Source organism: Camelus ferus, chromosome 3 (genome assembly GCF_009834535.1).
Source record: "Camelus ferus isolate YT-003-E chromosome 3, BCGSAC_Cfer_1.0, whole genome shotgun sequence".
Taxonomy (NCBI): Eukaryota; Metazoa; Chordata; class Mammalia; order Artiodactyla; family Camelidae; genus Camelus; species Camelus ferus.
In genome coordinates, this window is record NC_045698.1 from 88180058 (window position 1) to 88197925 (window position 17868).

The 17868-nt window shown below is 40.0% G+C and overlaps 1 protein-coding gene across 5 annotated transcripts in view; it reads left to right on the top strand.

Moving 5' to 3' along the window:
• Window positions 1-17868, top strand: part of MEGF10 (multiple EGF like domains 10) — a 243698-nt gene that overhangs the window by 173788 nt on the left and 52042 nt on the right. For all 5 annotated transcript variants that reach the window (XM_032476627.1, XM_032476626.1, XM_006191456.3 and 2 more), the window contains 3 exons: window positions 11732-11978; window positions 13459-13579; window positions 17495-17631. In XM_032476627.1, coding sequence (XP_032332518.1) covers window positions 11732-11978; window positions 13459-13579; window positions 17495-17631 — 505 coding nt within the window. The remainder of the gene's footprint in view (window positions 1-11731; window positions 11979-13458; window positions 13580-17494; window positions 17632-17868) is intronic.

The following is a 17868-nucleotide window of genomic DNA, read 5'->3' on the forward strand; positions in this document are numbered from 1 at the left end:
TCTACATCTATTTATCAGAAACTCTTGGTTCAACCTCAGAATATAAGATAATCTAACCTTCTCTTCCTCCCTACTGGTGCCACTTCACTCCAAGCCAGCTTCCTCTCTTAACTGATACTCACGATCATTTGCTGCCGCTGTATCTGCTCAGACCCTACTTGAGTCAGTTCTCTCTACTGAGACCAGAGTGATCTTGCAAAAGTCAGAGCATGCTGCTCCCCTTCCCAAAACTCCCCAGTATTTCCCACTATAGTTAGAATAAATGCAAATCCCCAACATGATCACCAAGCCCAGTTTCATCTGTCCCTCTCTGTCCTTCTCATCCCACCGTCACTCAGGGTATCACGCTACTCAACTCTGAGTGTAAGCAAAGTAATCATGTTTGACAGGTATAAAACTAATAAAAGGGTAGAACGTTATAAAACAATGTTTACCCTAGTTTTAAAGACTTTCAGTCGAGTAAGTAGTAGAGGTTTTAAGAGCCTTGCTCTTGGACCATAAATGAAGAGTATCATAAAATTTTGTAAAAACCTAAAGGTTTTACCACTCACAACTGTTGCACAGGATGAGTGGAATAACTTCCAAAGAAAGTTTAAATTTTAATGAAATTGATTTGAATTTCCTATTAGTATATCATTATGATTTTTTATATGTAAAAAAAAGCAGCTTTAAACTTACAAATAAAAAAAACCTCATATTGTATAATTAGTATTACATAAACCAGATTCATCCATGCTGTAAATTAGTTTTTAGGGTATGTAGAACACATCAAAGTTAAACAATTCTTTAAGACAGGAGGTACTATAAGCAAAGTTAAAAGAGAAGGGAGTGGAAAAAGATTGTTGCAACATATAAAACAAATGGTTAGTGTATAGACTATGTAAAGAGCTCCCACTAATCAATAAGAAAAAACCCCACAACTTTAAAAAAGGCAAAAGATAATGAAAAATAAATTAATTAGGCAAAGCATACAATAAGGTAATTCAGAGCAAGAAAACCTGATTGACTAATAAGCCTATAAGAATATGTTATCTTTGTAATAACCAGTGAAGGGGATGGTGAGGGAACAGGATGTCATTTTTAACCATCTAACTGGGAAAAGTTAAGAAGTCTGACAATATCAAGTGTTGATGAAGATGTGAAAGGAAGCTTGCACATACTGCTCTCAGGAAGGTAAATTGACAAAGTAATTTGGCTATCTCTAGAGTAAAATTTTAATTTGTGTCTACCATATAATCCAGTAACCTTATTTTTACTTCTTTGTAATTTGTATACCTTGGAGAAACCTTTGCATACATGGACTAGGGGATAAAGACTTTGTATCTATGTAACTGAAAATTTGGGAAACAAGTGAGAATGGCCATGAATATGGGAAAAATATATTTATTAGAGCCTGTTAATACAGTGGAATGCTGTATAGCCTTTCATTTCTACAAACTGCTATATAGTAATGTGTTAGCATATGGACCAATATTAGTATATTTCAATATCATAATATTGTGTGACAAAATCAAGATGCACAGTGATATATACATTTTATGTAAACCTAATAAATACATGAAATAATAAAGCAATATATTATTTCTGGTCACACAGACAGGCTAAAAGAATACACATTAAAATAATGACATCGGTTCTCTCTGGGGGCGGAGTAGGAAAAGAACTGAAAATGAGGTACAAAGAAGACAAAAGGAAATTTAACTTGATCTGCAATGTGTTTTTTCTTGCATTAAGCAATGAAGCAAATGTGATGTAATGTTCACAACAGTTAATTCTAGGTTGTGGGTATAGGGACCTTTGCTATAGTAGTACTTGTAGCCTTATGTAGTTTTCACTCAAGAAAACTCTTAAGTTTTTCAGACCATCCAATTAGCATTGAGGGTTTGGAACCTGGTTTTCCTTCCTGTTGGATTTTAGGCAAATCATTTAAGGCTTCCACCCTTTGGCTTCTCACATGTGGTGTGAAGATTGTAAGTATATGCACAATGGTGGTCATGAGTAGTTATCCTTCAGTGCTCATCTCTAGCCCACCTCCTCTGGCAGCCTTCTCTCCTCCCTGCTCCCCTCGGCCCAGAGGTCCTCTGTGTTCCTTGAGCATCCTGTGCACTGTAACACTTAGCACATTCTTCTATGATGTCTCACTGTGAGCCAGTCTCTTCCAGGAGGCAAAGAAATCTTAGCTATAGCACAGGTCTTAGGGAGGAGCAAGTAGTAAGTGCTCAATAAACAGAACTCAGTAGCCAACGAAGATGCTTAATACATTTTTAATAAAAGAATGAGTGAGCAAAACAGCAAAAATACAGCAAGACTTCATAAAGCAAGATATCCTGTAATGGCTTCCGAGGTTGTGATTATTCTTTTGACTTCACTGAATAAGTGTAATCCCTCCAAATCCCTTTCTTAATCCCAGCCTACGATTTATATCCTTGAGATTTCCCTGCACTGTGAATAAGGCCATCAATGTGGTCTCCTGGAGAGACATCAACATTTACATTTAGACACATTAAAGAATAAACATTTCACGCCCCTTTTTCTGGTTCATAATTTGGGGGTAAGCTTACACTGAAGTTATAAAATGACAGTTCATGCTTTGAAGATTCATTTAATAAACATTTTCTAAAGAAGAATAAAGGTACTCTCTCAGCCACTGAATCATATTCATATAAACAGGCCTGGGTGGGTGTCCGCGGTGATTGCTGGCTCTCTGTCAGCTCTCCAGCCGGGTTTTTGACATGTGAAGGACATGAGGTTTTAGTGCTTTCAGAGGATCTGGAAAATACATTTTTATTGTTCTTCTTCATGGATGGAGAAGCTTTACAAACTTGTCTTATTTTTCAAGCACTTGATGTTTTCAATGAGGATCTTTTCTTCTACATTAACAAAGGGAATGACACACCATCGCCTTGTTAGCCTGAGGCACAGGGAATGAAATCACAGGGAGATAAAAGACCCCGAGGGAACCAAGGCTTGGGAAGAAAGGGTATATATTTCAGGGAGAATCGTGGTTTTCTATCCTCTGAGACAGCAGAAAATTATTTTGGCCTCTTCTAAAAGCCATTCGCTCTGTAGAGATATTTTCTTGAAAGTGAATTATTTGTGCTTTCTCTCTATATAAGAATATGAAAGGCTGAACTTTCTTCCTTATTCACTTCTCTCGTGCTGATAAATTTTCCTGTTTCAAGTCAGTGGCAGACAAACATCACAGCCAAACTCCACGTAAAAATATATTAAATCTGTGTAGCAGCTGACTGATACATCCTAATAGATACTTGACATTTAGATATTAAGGGTACTTACTGTCTTAGTTACTTCAAATAGCAACCCTGGTGAGGGTTGTCGTGTGTTATAAACTGACTTCACTTTCCCAGTGAAAAACATGAGTTCCAAGATTCAGTACATCATCCTGTTGTATCTGGTAGAGACGTACCCACAGGGTTCTTGGACCCCATAGAAGTTTACAGTTTTACTTTTTTAGATCCCAGAGGTATTAAACCAAGACAAAACAAAAACACAGAACAAGAAATGGACTGCTCAGTTCATCTAGGGTTTGTTTAGATCTAACACCAGCTCACGGAATTGGGTCCTTTTGTTGTTCTCTATAATCCAGAACCAATTGCTTTACAGAAGCACCTTATACTTCAAATTGTGTTTCAGGGCTGCTTCTGTGGTCTTCCTGGGCATAGGTAAACTGGAGAAAAATCAAGTCCTGGGCTCGGTACCTACTAATATGATAGGATTCTTCAGATTTTATTTATGATTATCTACTTCTTTATGCCAAGGGGAAGATAGCTAAGAAGTTCACATGTTTGTTTCCAAGTTTCTCCTTTTACATTTCTGAGCTTCATGTATGAGCTGACACCTCTGGGCACATTAATCATCAGCAAGTGAGAAATTTCTGAATCTAGTTCTTAATTGATAATTAAGAATAGGATGTAAGTTAGCACTGGGTTTCACTGCAGGCCTGAGCTTTTTCCAATTGGCTTTATAAAAATGGATGAAAGGGGTGATCCCAAAGCTTGTTTTTTATTTTACTTCATGGAGTTACAGGGCAATTTGTTTTTGGAATTCACAGTGTGAAAACCAAGTTGTCCTTTTTGGCATGAATGATTCATGCAAGACAAACAAATAACACAAACCCACGACAGGCATGTTATTCCAGCTTCATATACAGCTGGAGGATGTTTTTCTTGGGCTGGGATGTTCTACTGTGTCAACCACAAAATAGAATTTCTGCTGCTACCAGATCTGTGCTGCGTCACTCATAAGAACAAGTACTTTTGGTGTAATTAGTATGTTTCACCATCCCTCTTCTACAAAAAGAAAATTAAGTGTATAGAGGTCAGAGACTGGTTCAAGTCTCCATAGCTGTGAAGTTGCCTTGTCCCTGCTAAGGTCAAGGTCTGTCTAATGCTGCATGACTTTATCTCCTCCTCGAGCCAGCTCATGATTGATAAATTTCGTAACAAGGTGAACTTGGTGGTAAACATCACTCCTTTCTCCAAGGGAACAATGATTTCATCCTTTTTTTTGTTTCCTCTGACGGAGTCCTTTGGGTGAGACTGTATTAATGTGCCCTTGTTTCTTCCTCTGGAGTATCTCCCAGTTTGGCATTTCTTTGTATCTCTGATTGTGCTCCTTTCCTTATTCTTTGTCTACACCAGACAAGAGATTTATTAAACCATCTCTCATTTGTTCAGATATGTTTTCTAATGCCTTGTTTTTGTCAGTATGTGTGTGGCTGTGGACATGTTGGAACATTCTTCATCCAACTGTTCAGATGAACTTGCTAGTAACACTTTGAAGCCTGGGAACTGCTGTTTTAGGCAAACAAGGATTATTTCTCAAACGTCTGTGAGACTTTTGTTCTAGAGTGTTCCCCTTTGAAAAGCAATCAGAAGCCAGAAATATGCACTGATATGAGGTCCTGTAATTAAAGAGCATCATCCACTTGGGATGGTCTGCATGGTGTGGGGAAGATGGCAGCTTTGGAGGCACTGATGGTTTTGGGTTGAACCCTTGCTTTTGCCACTTGAATGCCAAGTGACTTTGAACAAATTATCATCTCAGTCCATTTTTCACGTGAAATGTTGGAATAATAATACCTATCTCATCGAGCTATTGTGAGGTTAAAATAAAACAGCTGCACACTGTCGACACATGTTCGAAACTCAGCATTATCTTAGAACCTCTTCTCTGTCTCCCCGTCCTTTGCATGGAAGATTGGACTGAGGGTGTGAAGTTAGGAGAAGAGAATGCACCTAGAATTGTGATGATGGTTTTACAGGTTCCTCTGCTTGTCACACTTAGTCATACTGCTCTGCGTGCAGTCACTTTGATTCACTCACCAGATATATCTTAAGAGCCAGCCATGTGGCAGGTACCGTCTGGGTTTAGTTTTCAAGTCAGAGTACTTCTTAGCAAGACAGCTAATGGTATCAATACAGTTTTCACAGTGAGCTCACTAGCTTTTTGTTTGCATAGAATTATTTTTCAATTTACAGAAGCTCTTCAGCCCTAATCGTCTCCTTAATTTTATTTTCTCTTTGAGAAACGCCCTATGTTCTCACGACTAATGTAATTGCCTATTTTCAGTGCCCCTAAATATTGAGTCACTGGCTGACCCCATAGACTTGCTCAGTGAAAGGTTTTATCATTGGCTGTTCCACCTCGATGGATCACATGAGTTGAAAAACATAATTGTGGGATATTATGTTTAACAAAAATACATAATTTCACTACTTTAGGAGCACAATGGCCTCATGAAAAGTGCTTGGACTTTTGTTTGCAGACATTCTTGGGTTTGAGTACTGATGCCACAGTTGGGTATGTTTGGACATTTTACCTAAATGTTTTCATCCTAAATATCCCCCATGTGCTAAAGGTGATGATACCCACCTCGTCAGTCCTGTGAGGACTGGAGAGAGGTGTGTAAATTGTGGAGCACAATGGTAAATGCTCAGCAGATCGAACCATATAAAAATACACTTTTTTGCTTGCTTTTCTCTTACCACTGAAAGGATACATTCGACCACAGAAAATTTAGAAAATCTAGTTAACCCAAATGAATAAAAGACAAATCACGAACAGTCTTAAGACCTGGAGTTACCTGATGGTCCCATTTGACTACAGAGCCTTTCGATATCTGTCTCTCCGTCTTTCTCCTTCTCCATCTTCTCCCCACCCTTTCCCAGATACTAGGATCTACCATAGACAGTGGCTGATATTGGGCCATTTTACACCTAAATTAATGACACTTTCATCTGGTTTATTCTAATCTGTTGCTAAAATTGGGTCATGTGGTATGCGTTTTTTAATCTACTTTTTACAATTAATGATATTGACAACATCTTTAAAATTCATTAAATATTCTTCTATAGTATCACTTTTAATTGATGCATGATATTCCATTATATGATTATACCACAATTTTTTTCACCAGTCATCTATTACTAGAAAATTAGGCTGTTTTCAATTTTTTTGTTATTATGAAAAAGTCTTGGGATAAAGATCCGTACAGCTTTGGAGGGAAGAGAATGTAGTGATTTAGTATACAGACTGCAGACAGGAAGTCTCTGCTTCACTGCTTTCTCCCTGTGTAACTTTAAGTCTGCCACATGGATCTCAGTTTCTTCTTGTATGAAACAGGGGCAACTGTAGTACCTAGTTCATGGGGACAGTATGAGAGTTCATCTATCTCAGGTGCTTAGAACAGTGTGTGGGTGCAGCGTAAGTATTACTAATAAGTTAACTATTGGTAATTGTTACTGTCTTTACATATTTCTGTTTTTTCTTTTGGAAAAATCTCACAAGAGGAATTTTTGAGTAAAGGGCCTTTGATAGACTTTTCCAGACTAATCTCTAAATTGGATGTGGTCATCTGCTTTCCCATAGTAGTGCATAAGAGTGCTGCTTTTCCAGAAAAGGGAGAGGTTGTCAAAATCTCTGGCAGTATCAGTCTCATCATTCTTATTACACTACTTCATGACACAGGTACACACTTTTTCCCAGTGTATCATCTCTGAAATCAGAATGTTCCTAACCATCATTCTCAGCCAAGTGAGTGCCAGGGCCTGGTTGTCTGAAACCTTCTTTCGACAACTACTAAGATCTAGAAGGGTGTCTGTGCGTCTTAACACCCATGGAATTTAATTTTGTTTGGGAGATGTGAAACAAGGTGAACGTATGTAAAAACTGTAATCTAAGTGCAAAGTGAGTGTCATGGAAAATATATAATGCCTTTTTCCAGAGAGCATCTCAGATTGGGTCTGTAAAATGCGCCTGAAGCACAGAGGTTTCTGGGCTGAGCTTGGAAGACTAGGGGAGGGGGGAGACATGGCAGGAGAAGACAGGTCTAATATCTCTCCATTTCTACTTATTTCTATACTTCTTTTTGTCATGCACACAGCTCAGAAAGATGGTAATAGCCGTAATGCAGTGGTGTAGAACCCAGGAGGGCATTGGTGAATATTTCCCGTTTCAAAGCTGTTGGCTGTTGCGTGTATCATGCTCTTTGAATGTAACACCTCCGGCAACCTCCCTCTCCTTGTAGTCCCCTCTTTTCCTGTGTACACACCCTCCACCCCACCTAAACATGGCGCCCTCTGCCTTTAGATCTCAGCTTAGACATCATGTTAGCTGAGAAGCCTTTCCTGACTCACCAGCACTGGTTACCTGTCATCCCTGTGTTTTCCGTTGTACCCTGTCCCCATCCTTACCTTATTGCTTATCACAGAGTATTTTATTACCTAGTAACTTGACACCTCTGCCAGCAACCTGTAAACTTGTAGAAGCATAAATTTATTGTTCTCCTTTCAAGTCAAGGCCTACAGCACAGCTGGCACAAGGCAGGTACTTAAGAGATATCACTTGAGAGAACTTCAGTCCTCAGCCCACGAGTGGAACCTCTGGTTAGTGGCATCAGTGGAAGTCACAGCCATAAGGGCCTCAGGGTGAGTCCATCGTCTTGACCCCGAGGGTGTAGCATGGACTGGTTGTTTCTGATATTACACAGTAGCTTAAAATTCCTTTTACTTCCAATTTATTTTGAGAGCTTATTAGAGCAAGCTGTCCGTGTTGAGACCCTCTTTAAGCTGTCTCCTGAAACATCTGCATAAATCTGGCCACACGGCTTCTGATGGCCCATTTTGAGCCGTTCACACAATGAGAGCGGAAACCAGAGGCTGACAGGGACAGAGTCTTCGCTCCCTTATTAGCATTTAGGTTCTTTTCAGTTTAATCTGAAACAAAGTTTTGTTCATTTACCTTTTCCTATTACGCTATTCAAGCAATTTTTCCATGTTCACTACCATTTTTAAGTTATCAGTACAAGCAACCAACCCAGTCCCTTGTTCCTGAGAATTGAAAACATTTGCCCCTTGAGATTCAAGTGAGGTGTTAAGCAAAAGCAGTCAGATGACTTGAGTTCAGACTCTCTCCAAACTGCCTTTCCAAATACAGTACTTGAATTCAGGATAATCGGTCAAGCTTGGCACTAAACATAGGAACAAATTCTGCCTCTTGTCTAGACAGTCAACCTACTCTTGTATTTGTCGTAATCAGGGAAGAGAGCTGGCTTTTGTGCGATAAACTGTGTTAGCTCACTGGGATACATTAAAAATGGATGTGCTGAAGGAGTTAAATATGATAAATGAAGAAAGGAAAGGAAGTTACAGTGACGCCTAAATTCAAGCCAGGCTTCTGTATCTTACTTGTTCTACTTCCTGTCTATTTGCCTGTAGATTTCTATGTGTTGTTTTTCCATGTAGTCCATGTTGGTGCCTAGTATTTGCATCGTGAGGCCCATGTATCAGTGGCCTTTTAGGGAAATGCAACCCCAAAGGGAGAAGCTGTCACTTCAAAGCATGCCACAGTGCTTAGATATAGCCAGGAAATTAACCATGTCGGCGCGATAATATTTCTTTAAAAGCCTGAAACCCTTTCTTTAATGCTGATAGTTATCTATGTCTGCTATAAACTTGTTTCTACCATGAGGAGATATCTTAAGGGTTTTTGTTTGTGTTTTTATTTAATCCCAAGAAAATAGAATTGGTCTCCACCTGACTTCTCTGCTGGGGGAGAAGCTGTTGAATGGGATGTGGAAATAAATGGGTTATAAAGGAAAAGAGAGGCCAGTTCTTGACTTTGTTCTTGACTTTGTCCTGCTGCTCTCCTCTTGTTGTGAAATACACTCTGTAAAACGTAGGTGTTCCAGCCCACTCTTATCCCAGTCTCATAGTGAGGGAAAAGAGCTCTAACCCATCAGAAATTTTTTTTTTAAATGCTTTGACCTGATCTTGATGTCCTTATCAAGGTGATTATATTAGCTGCATTGTTTCTGTGAGTGTCAGTCATTTAATCCTTCATTATACTTAAGTAAAAATGGATATTTAACTTAATACCTGAGGCTCCTAGAAGTTGGGAAGGATATGTAAATTTTGGAGACGGCTCAGCAAAGAAAATGAGTGAAATTTAATAAACTTAAAAAAAATATTGTAAAAGTATTGAGGTTTACTATTTAGTATGGCAAAGAGCAGCTTTGTTGTATTCACATTTCAGGAACAAGCTCATTTATAATATAGAGAACAGTGCTGCACAGAATTGACTATTTTGTGAGGGGGACGGAGGAAAAAGAATCAAATTATAGGATAGTTGGCTTCTATGGGAAGAAGACTTTCCTTACTCTTAGAATTGATGGACCAGGGAACAAGTTACAAAGGACTATGTAATTTACTTTGGGAGACCTTAAAAAACAAGATAGATTCTTCTCCACTGGAGTAGCTGAGAGAGCTTAAAGAAACATACTATGTAATTTTTTTTTTAAGAATAGATCCTAAACTGAAAGAATTAAAATTGAAAAAAAAAAAAACTTTGTCCATATCCATAGTCAATAAAAGAAACAATTCATATGAATAACAATTTTTAGGCTTAAATCTCATCTTGGAACTACCACCTAATCTTATTTTGTGGAAGGAGATTGTGAATTCTTAGGCAATTACTTTCTTGATCTGCTTTAGGTTCAATAATTCTCTCTCATTGCTTTTAATTATATTAAAGTATGTTTATTAAAGTACTAATGAGACCAAAGCCATACTGATTAAAAACAGAATTATACATTTAAAACTTCTGATATTATGAAATGGAAGGTAGGTCCTAATATTGGAAAATGAATCCTGCAGGTCTAATAAGTGGTTTGCTGTGTGCCTAGTGTTGCTTTTTTTAATAGTTTATTCCAGATCTGTTGAAGTTACAAAATTTTTATGAAATGAAACTTTTTTTTTTTTTATCATAAAAGCAATTTATCCTAAGAGCTCTAGGCAGGGTGCATCTGCCCTAGTGATTTTTATAGCATCTAATTAGTAAATGCACGGCTGGCTAGGCAATGCATATTAAGAGTAGGCTTTGCTTATTGTCACCTTTATAAATTTTAGAATGTTTGGGATTGAGGTTTTTTTCCTTCCCTACTCCTTTTTTCCCGCTCATTGACTTGAATCACAGCCGTTCTTCCTTTTCTTTGGAACTGCACTTTTAAATCTGTCTTTCAAAGGCTGTTCTCTGCCTTTATCTTATACTTATACATGGTTCCATATACTTCTTATTTTTTTATTTGCTGTTCATTTTCAATTTCTGGTTTGTTGTATTTTAAAAATAGGTCAGTGAATTTAAACATTTTAGTCAATTTTTTTCTGCCTTTTCTGGTTACCTCCCAATCATGCTTTTTTTTTTTTTTTTTTTAAATTGAAGTATAGTTGATTTACAATGTTCTGTTAGTTTCAGGTGAATAGAAAAGTGATTCAGTTATATGTATATTATATGTATATATTGGTTTTCAGATTATTTTCCATTATAGGTTATTACAAGATATTGAATAGTTCCCTGTGCTATACAGTAGGTCCTTGTTGTTTATCTGTTTTATATGTAGCAGTGTGTATTTGTTAATCCCAAACTCCCAATTTATCCCCCCACCTTTTCCTGTTTGATAACCGTAAGTTTGTTTCCTACTGCCAATCACATGTATTTTGATTGATATCTTGAAAGCAGATCAGCAGTTTTGTTTTCAAGAGCTCGGCCCAGACCTGTATCCGGGTCAGTCCACTCCTCAGTGGACTGCCTTTGGGTCGCTTCTCCATCTCTCTGATCACTTCCTGAGGTTAGACCCCCTCACTGGTCTCCAGAACTACTGCCACGCGCCTTGCGCAGTCTCCTGCCCCTCATCATCAGCTCTTTCCTGCCCTTTCCTCATCCTGTAGCTAGCTGATCTTACTAGAAGGCAAATCTCCATTGCCCTTCATTGCTTAAAATCCTTTTCTATTGATCCCTTGTCTACAAGATGCAATCCAAACTGCTTATGCATAAAAGCCCCTGCATAAGCTGACCATTCTCACCTGCCCAGCCAGCCTCCTCGCTCCCACAACCACTCACACCATCCACTAGCTAATGATTCTGGCCACATCAAACTCAGCACTCTAGGTGCAGGGAATGAGCAGAGCAAAGGCATGGGGGTGAACAGTGTAGCCATGCTTGAGCAGTGGAATGATAGGAAGTGGCCCACTGCCAGCACCAATGAAGTATTGCCAAGGGTCGGTGCTGGAGCCCTGATGCTCTGCAAAGGAATGGTGATGAAGAGGTCATCAAGCTGCTTTCTCCATGGGGAGAGGAAAGCTTGTTCTGAAGAGCTTGCCATTACCCACATTCGTACTCTGACGCCTTCCACTGTTTCTTTCCCTAACCTTAGCCTGCGACGGCGATCACTGGGGGCCTCACTGCAGCAGCCGGTGCCAGTGCAAAAACGGGGCTCTGTGCAACCCCATCACAGGGGCTTGCCACTGCGCTGCGGGCTTCCGGAGCTGGCGCTGCGAGGAGCGCTGTGAGCAGGGCACCTATGGTAACGACTGTCACCAGAGATGCCAGTGCCAGAACGGAGCTACCTGTGATCATGTCACCGGCGAGTGCCGCTGCCCACCGGGATACACTGGAGCTTTGTAAGTGACGCACCGCTGAGCATTGTGACAAAGCCAACTTACCCTCTCCATTCTGCTGCTGCTGGCGTCATATTCCTGTGCTTTTGTTTCTCTTGCTGCCTGAAGGGTTACTGAGGGGACAGGACTGCAGGCACAGATGTGTGATGAGCACTGATGGCCACTAGGTGCTCTTGCTATTTGGCCGTTGAACATCAGAGCCCAGCCAGAATCTAAGGACCAGCTCTGATGCCTTCCTTTTGGCAGAGCAAAGACAGAGAGGGCCAGGATGTTGTGTTGAATAGCAGTATTTGGAGTTTGGGGGCAGATTTGGGTTCCGCTGTGATTTTCCCTCAAATTGCATTCTGGATGTTAATGGTCCATGTTATTCTGCTCTGTGTGGTGGTTAATTAGCTGGATACAGCTGATGGGTTCAGTGCCTTGGAAAAGAGGAAAGGTGAAAGACGTTAGAAATAGTCCATGATCAAAGATTAGCTGGATTATTTAAAGCTCAAAGATACATATGTTGCTTCATGAATATAAAAGTACATGTGTCACATCTGTGTAGGATGTGCACACAATTTAATTCTTTCTGGAGAACACTGAAGCAACTACTCAATCTCAACAACCTCCTTTACTTTGTGGGAAGGACATTCTTCAGGTTTGCTTGTATTTGCAAACAGAGTTAGAGGTGGAATTTGCCAAAAAAGTAGGAGATAAAAAAAATTCTTGTTCCCTTACTGGGAAAATTACACTTGTAAATCACAGAGCTAAAAGTTGAAAAAATGTGGCTGATTAGGTAAATACTTCCTGCTGACAGTGTTAGGGCTGTAAAATAGAGCTGAAGTAAAAATTGCATTAGCCTCTAAAGCCTTCTGATTTCCAGCAGAATGGATGATCATCTCAGATTGTTTAATTGTTAATATTGCTCTTATGAGTTTTTATTAAGGCCACAGTTGAATGGGTTTTTGGGAAACTTGGAGCAATTTCACAGGAGAGTAAAAAAAGACAATTAGAGGCTTAGAGAACAAGGTTTGTTCATGCAATATGGAGGGTCTGTCATTCTGAAGAAGGGAACACTGAAAATTGATTATGAAGGGTATGTACACTCAGTGGGTGATGTGTAGATATTTGTCTCCTTTGAGGTTAGAACAAACACACAAAACAGACTTCCAGTGTAACACATGGGCTTTATAAAAGTTCTGTGGAAAATTCCTGTCACCAAGGAGTGAGTGGCCAGCAAGAGTTATCCGTGGTGCTCTCTGATAGGACAGGTTCTCAAATTGAAATAGTTTCATTAGAAAATATCCCCAAGCAAAGGCCAGGGCTAGGTGACCCCTCAAAGACCCTTCCAGCCAACATAATTGATGCTCTTGATGTCAATGAAATAAACCATATAAGATAGAGAAAGCTTATCTATTTTAGGGCCCTGGGTGCTGTTGTGTTTGTGAACCTATGGGTTATGTGGTTGGGTAAATCATGGTGTCCCATGTTAATTCCTCAGCTGTGAGGATCTCTGTCCCCCTGGCAAGCACGGGCCACAGTGTGAGCAGAGATGTCCCTGCCAAAATGGCGGCATATGTCATCACGTCACTGGAGAATGCTCTTGTCCTTCTGGATGGCTGGTAAGTGCCCCTCTCCCCACTCAAAGTCACCTGTTCCAGGATTCTCAAGTGAAAACGCATGTGGAAGACTTCAGCACAAAAGAAAATCCCACTGATCATTAAAGATTCCAAAATTGGAAATACCTGACCATATCCAAGCTGAAGTTTTTCAGTTCTATGAAGGCAGAAAGTGATTAATCCTGCACTTGAAGTGTACTAAGGGTCCTCATGGAAAAGATAGTAGGACATCTATCCTGCATTTCCCTGCAAGATCTAAAAGGGAAATATCTCATCTTAAACATGACAGCGAAAGCTGTTAAACACTGCAAGTATTCAAGTATTTAAATAATCATTTTCATAACTATGTTCTATGGATCACTCTTATTCTTTGAGAATATTTTTCTCAACAGGTTATGTGTCAAAGTTATCTGGTCCTATAAGTCTGGAGACACACTGAGGTAAACGAAGTTTTCCAGGTATTGCAGAACTTCTCAGTCTTTAGTATGATCATCTAAGAGGAAGCTATTACTCAGCACACTTGCCAAACTTTGACCCTGATGCTCTTTCTCTATGTAGTGTCTCACAGGCGTAATATTCTGTGGAATACACAATGTCAGAGGTGGTTTACTAAGTGGATTTCTCTGAAATCGGGAAATAATACTGGTTCATATCTCTCTGAGTTGGTTTGTGCAGGAGTCCGCTTGAAGGTGGAAGAGTGATTGACCAATGTCTGTTTCTTTATTAACATACAGCAAATAAAAGAGCAATTTACTTCATGGTCACCTTCCATCTCCAGTGACTGTGGTGAAACTGTGACTACAAGTGACTTAAGTGCCACCTCCAGTGACAAGTCCTCAATCTTCGTTCCACTTCACTTCTCCAAAGCGTTTTATGTTGTTGCTCATCCCATTTTCCCTTCCTAATCTCTTTTCCCTCCACTTCTTTTAAAAAAGTTTTTAAAGTTAATTATTACTATTTTTTTGGAGGTGGTGGGAAGTAATTAGGTTTATTTATTTATTTTTAGAGAAGGTACTGGGAAATTGAACCCAGAACCTTGTGCATGCTAAGCGTGTACTCTACCACTTGAGCTGTTTTCTCCCCTTCCTTTCACTTCTTTGATAACCTCTCCTCCTATCTTTCTTACTAAATAAAGATTTCTGTTCCTAATCCCTCATCTTTGACCTCTCTACTACAGTATGTCCTAGGTTTCCATCTTGCCTTTTTCTTTTCTCACTATAAGTCTTTTCTGGAAATCTCATTAAGATCCATGGCTTTAACAGTCATCTGCTGATTCTCCCAAATCTTGACTTTACCTCCCCTGAGCACAGATGTGTATTTTCAGTTTGCTGTTAGACACCCCACCTAGATTCCCTATAGACACGAAGCCCCCGTCTGTCTGAACTCTGGCCAGGCTGGAGCCTTAGGAGCCAGACCTGGGATGGTACTGGTCTGGCATTACCCTCGGTGTAGGCGTGGATCAGAGGAGAGCTGGAGTCCACTTCCCAGTGAGAATCATGGGACGTCAGGGAGAGTTCAGGATGTTAAGACCACTGGGACAAGTGGAAAAGAAGTATCAGACCCAAGGTGAGAGCTGGGAATGGCAAGCAGGAGAGACAAGGTCTGATTCTGGAGGCAGAGCCCGGAGAAACTCCATGAAGCGATGGCATCAGTGCCGGGGGGCCTTTTATTGAGTGCCTGAGGAGGAGCTGAACAAGGGAGCTGTTGAAGAACAGAGCCAGAAGCAAGCCCATCAAAGTCCGTGTTAATAAAACCAAATCTGTCGTACACCTAAGCTTTTCCTAAGGCTGTTCCTCTTCTCTTTTCTGTCTTGGTTAAAACCATCACTTCTCTCTGAGTTGCCTAAAGTAGAAATGCTGAATTATCTTTGACTCCTTCTCTGCTTTTGTTTCCTATATTCAGCCTTTTGCCAGGACTGGTCATTGCTTGGTCCTTGGTGGGGGAAGGATTTTGCTGGGGTAGCAGAGTTTTCAGATAGCTACATGTTCTTTGGATGAGGAGCTGTGTGCACGTTACTCCTAGGACTTTTGTGTACACATGGTCTGAAGAGTTGCCTCGTCATGAAATTGAAGCTTTCTTCTTCTTCTTGGGTGAGGTGGTCATGATGTGGGAGTGGTAACCATAGGCTTGGACCGTGAGTCCCACCAGGGAGGCAGATGGCCATCCTGACCAGCACAGTGGAGCCTCCTCTGTACTCTGGGCCCCCTATCTTGATAGACGTTTCTTACTAAAGGTTTTCTGATCATTTTTCTCCATGTGGAGCTGAGTTTCCTGCTTACGCCTTTCTCCACAATGCTTCACCTGTGCTAGCATCCCATCCCAGGTGCTTTTCAAAGATGAATATATGTTCCCCTTACACATACACACACATATGTATTTCAATTAAAAATAATGTCCTACTTAAAGCTGTTTTCTCACATTAATCCTTATTTACAAAGAGTATTTCCACAGCATCTCTGAAGCTTATGTGGGACCATTGCAAAATGTGAGTGGTTAGTCCCTGAAACAGTAAGAATTTTTACCAGAACTACTGTTTTCCACAGATTGACCCCTGCCTTCTTATTCCTTCAGTCATGTTAATATGTTGTGCTAGAATGGAGGCATCAGGCCTATTGTAACATCTGTCCTCCTCACCACATTGTGAGCTAATTAAGGATTGTGACTTTATCTTTGATTTTCAGACCTTAGCACTATGCCTGGCACATAGCTGATTCTCGGTGAAACATTGATTTGAATCATCTCTCAAAGGTTTTTTCAGTTCCAAGATTTTGGAAGAACTTTCCTTGTTGGTAGATAGCTAGAAACCATCAGAGGAGACTTAATTAGCACACCAACTGCCTTTGTGTGTAGCCAGGAGTCAGAGGAAATGTATTTCCTTGTGCTATCCAGAATAAACATTCACAAACCATCTGGTGTTCACTAGCCTCCAATTTCAGAGTGCCCACAGTCTGTCTTTTTTATAGAGAAGGAGGACAAAGGAACAGCTTCCAGCAGTTAAAAACGCTGTAAAAACCTCCATTATTTGGAATACATTGTTTGCTTTAACAGTAACTCCAATAAATACATGATAAGCCACAAGCCCAAATTACACAGCCAAGTGAAGTAGAAAATACTCAAGTGTTTCATTGACTTACTGGTACAGTATCTGACTTTTCTCCACTGTAGGACTGGAATAAACATGACAGTGTCTGACAAGATGGACAGCCTCTAGGGTGAGGAGACGTGTCCAAGTTACTCTCTTGATTTTACTCCCCAGGAAATAAGCTTTCCTATTGATCTTGGCCCAGCAGTGTTTGTTGAACCTGCTGAAAATAAAAGCATTTTTTTTTCTCCTGAAATAAAATGTCTAGGTTCATTTCTGTTGAAGTATTTCTTAGGCAGTGTTATTGTTACTTCAGGTACACAAAATTCCAGTCCTTTCTTACGCTTCATTATAAGAAATAAAGCCAATGATAATGTGTATTTTCTCTGGAACATATGGTAAAGCATTTGGATATTCCATTTGTGCCAGATGTTGTCATTTATGGAATGGATGCTCAAAAAGTACTGTTGACTTACTGTACATGCAAGACACAAGGAAGAACCTTTAAGAGGGTTTGCAGATTCCTTAGATTGCCATAATAATTTAATGTAACTTAATTTTTTTTTAATATGGGTATTTCTTAAGATTGTTCTTCTGCCACCTTTGACTGTATCTTGAGACTTAGGCTCACTAAGCAAGCAAGTCATTTTAAAACTTCTAACATTTCTGAGATGATGAGCAGAATTTATGTGTTCTTAAAATCTCCTTTGTCTGATTTTCTTGCAGCCCTGTTGCCAGATTCCTCTTCCCCTTCTGTTTCCTGTCTTTTCTCCCTTCTCCTCTGGCCCTTCCTTGGCTAGAAGCCCATCTAATTTTTCAAGTCTCTTTGAATGCAGGGCACGGTGTGTGGTCAGCCTTGCCCTGAGGGTCGCTTTGGAAAGAACTGTTCGCAAGAGTGTCAGTGCCATAATGGAGGGACGTGTGATGCCACCACAGGCCAGTGTCACTGCAGTCCGGGATACACTGGGGAACGGTAAGGGACAGCCTCATGTTTCTCTGTGACTGTTTGTCATGGTGGGAAAGGAAAACTTGGAGAGTCTAGGGAACATGTTCGCTACCATGCATCTGTGACTACTCTATAATACTTCAGAAGCATCTATAAGTGTGTTTGACAGATTCTTTCCCAACGCAGTGCGTAGAAACTGAATCAGACAGTGATGGTGAGTTGAAGGTACAGAGAATGCATTTTACAAAAATAATAAAATATCAG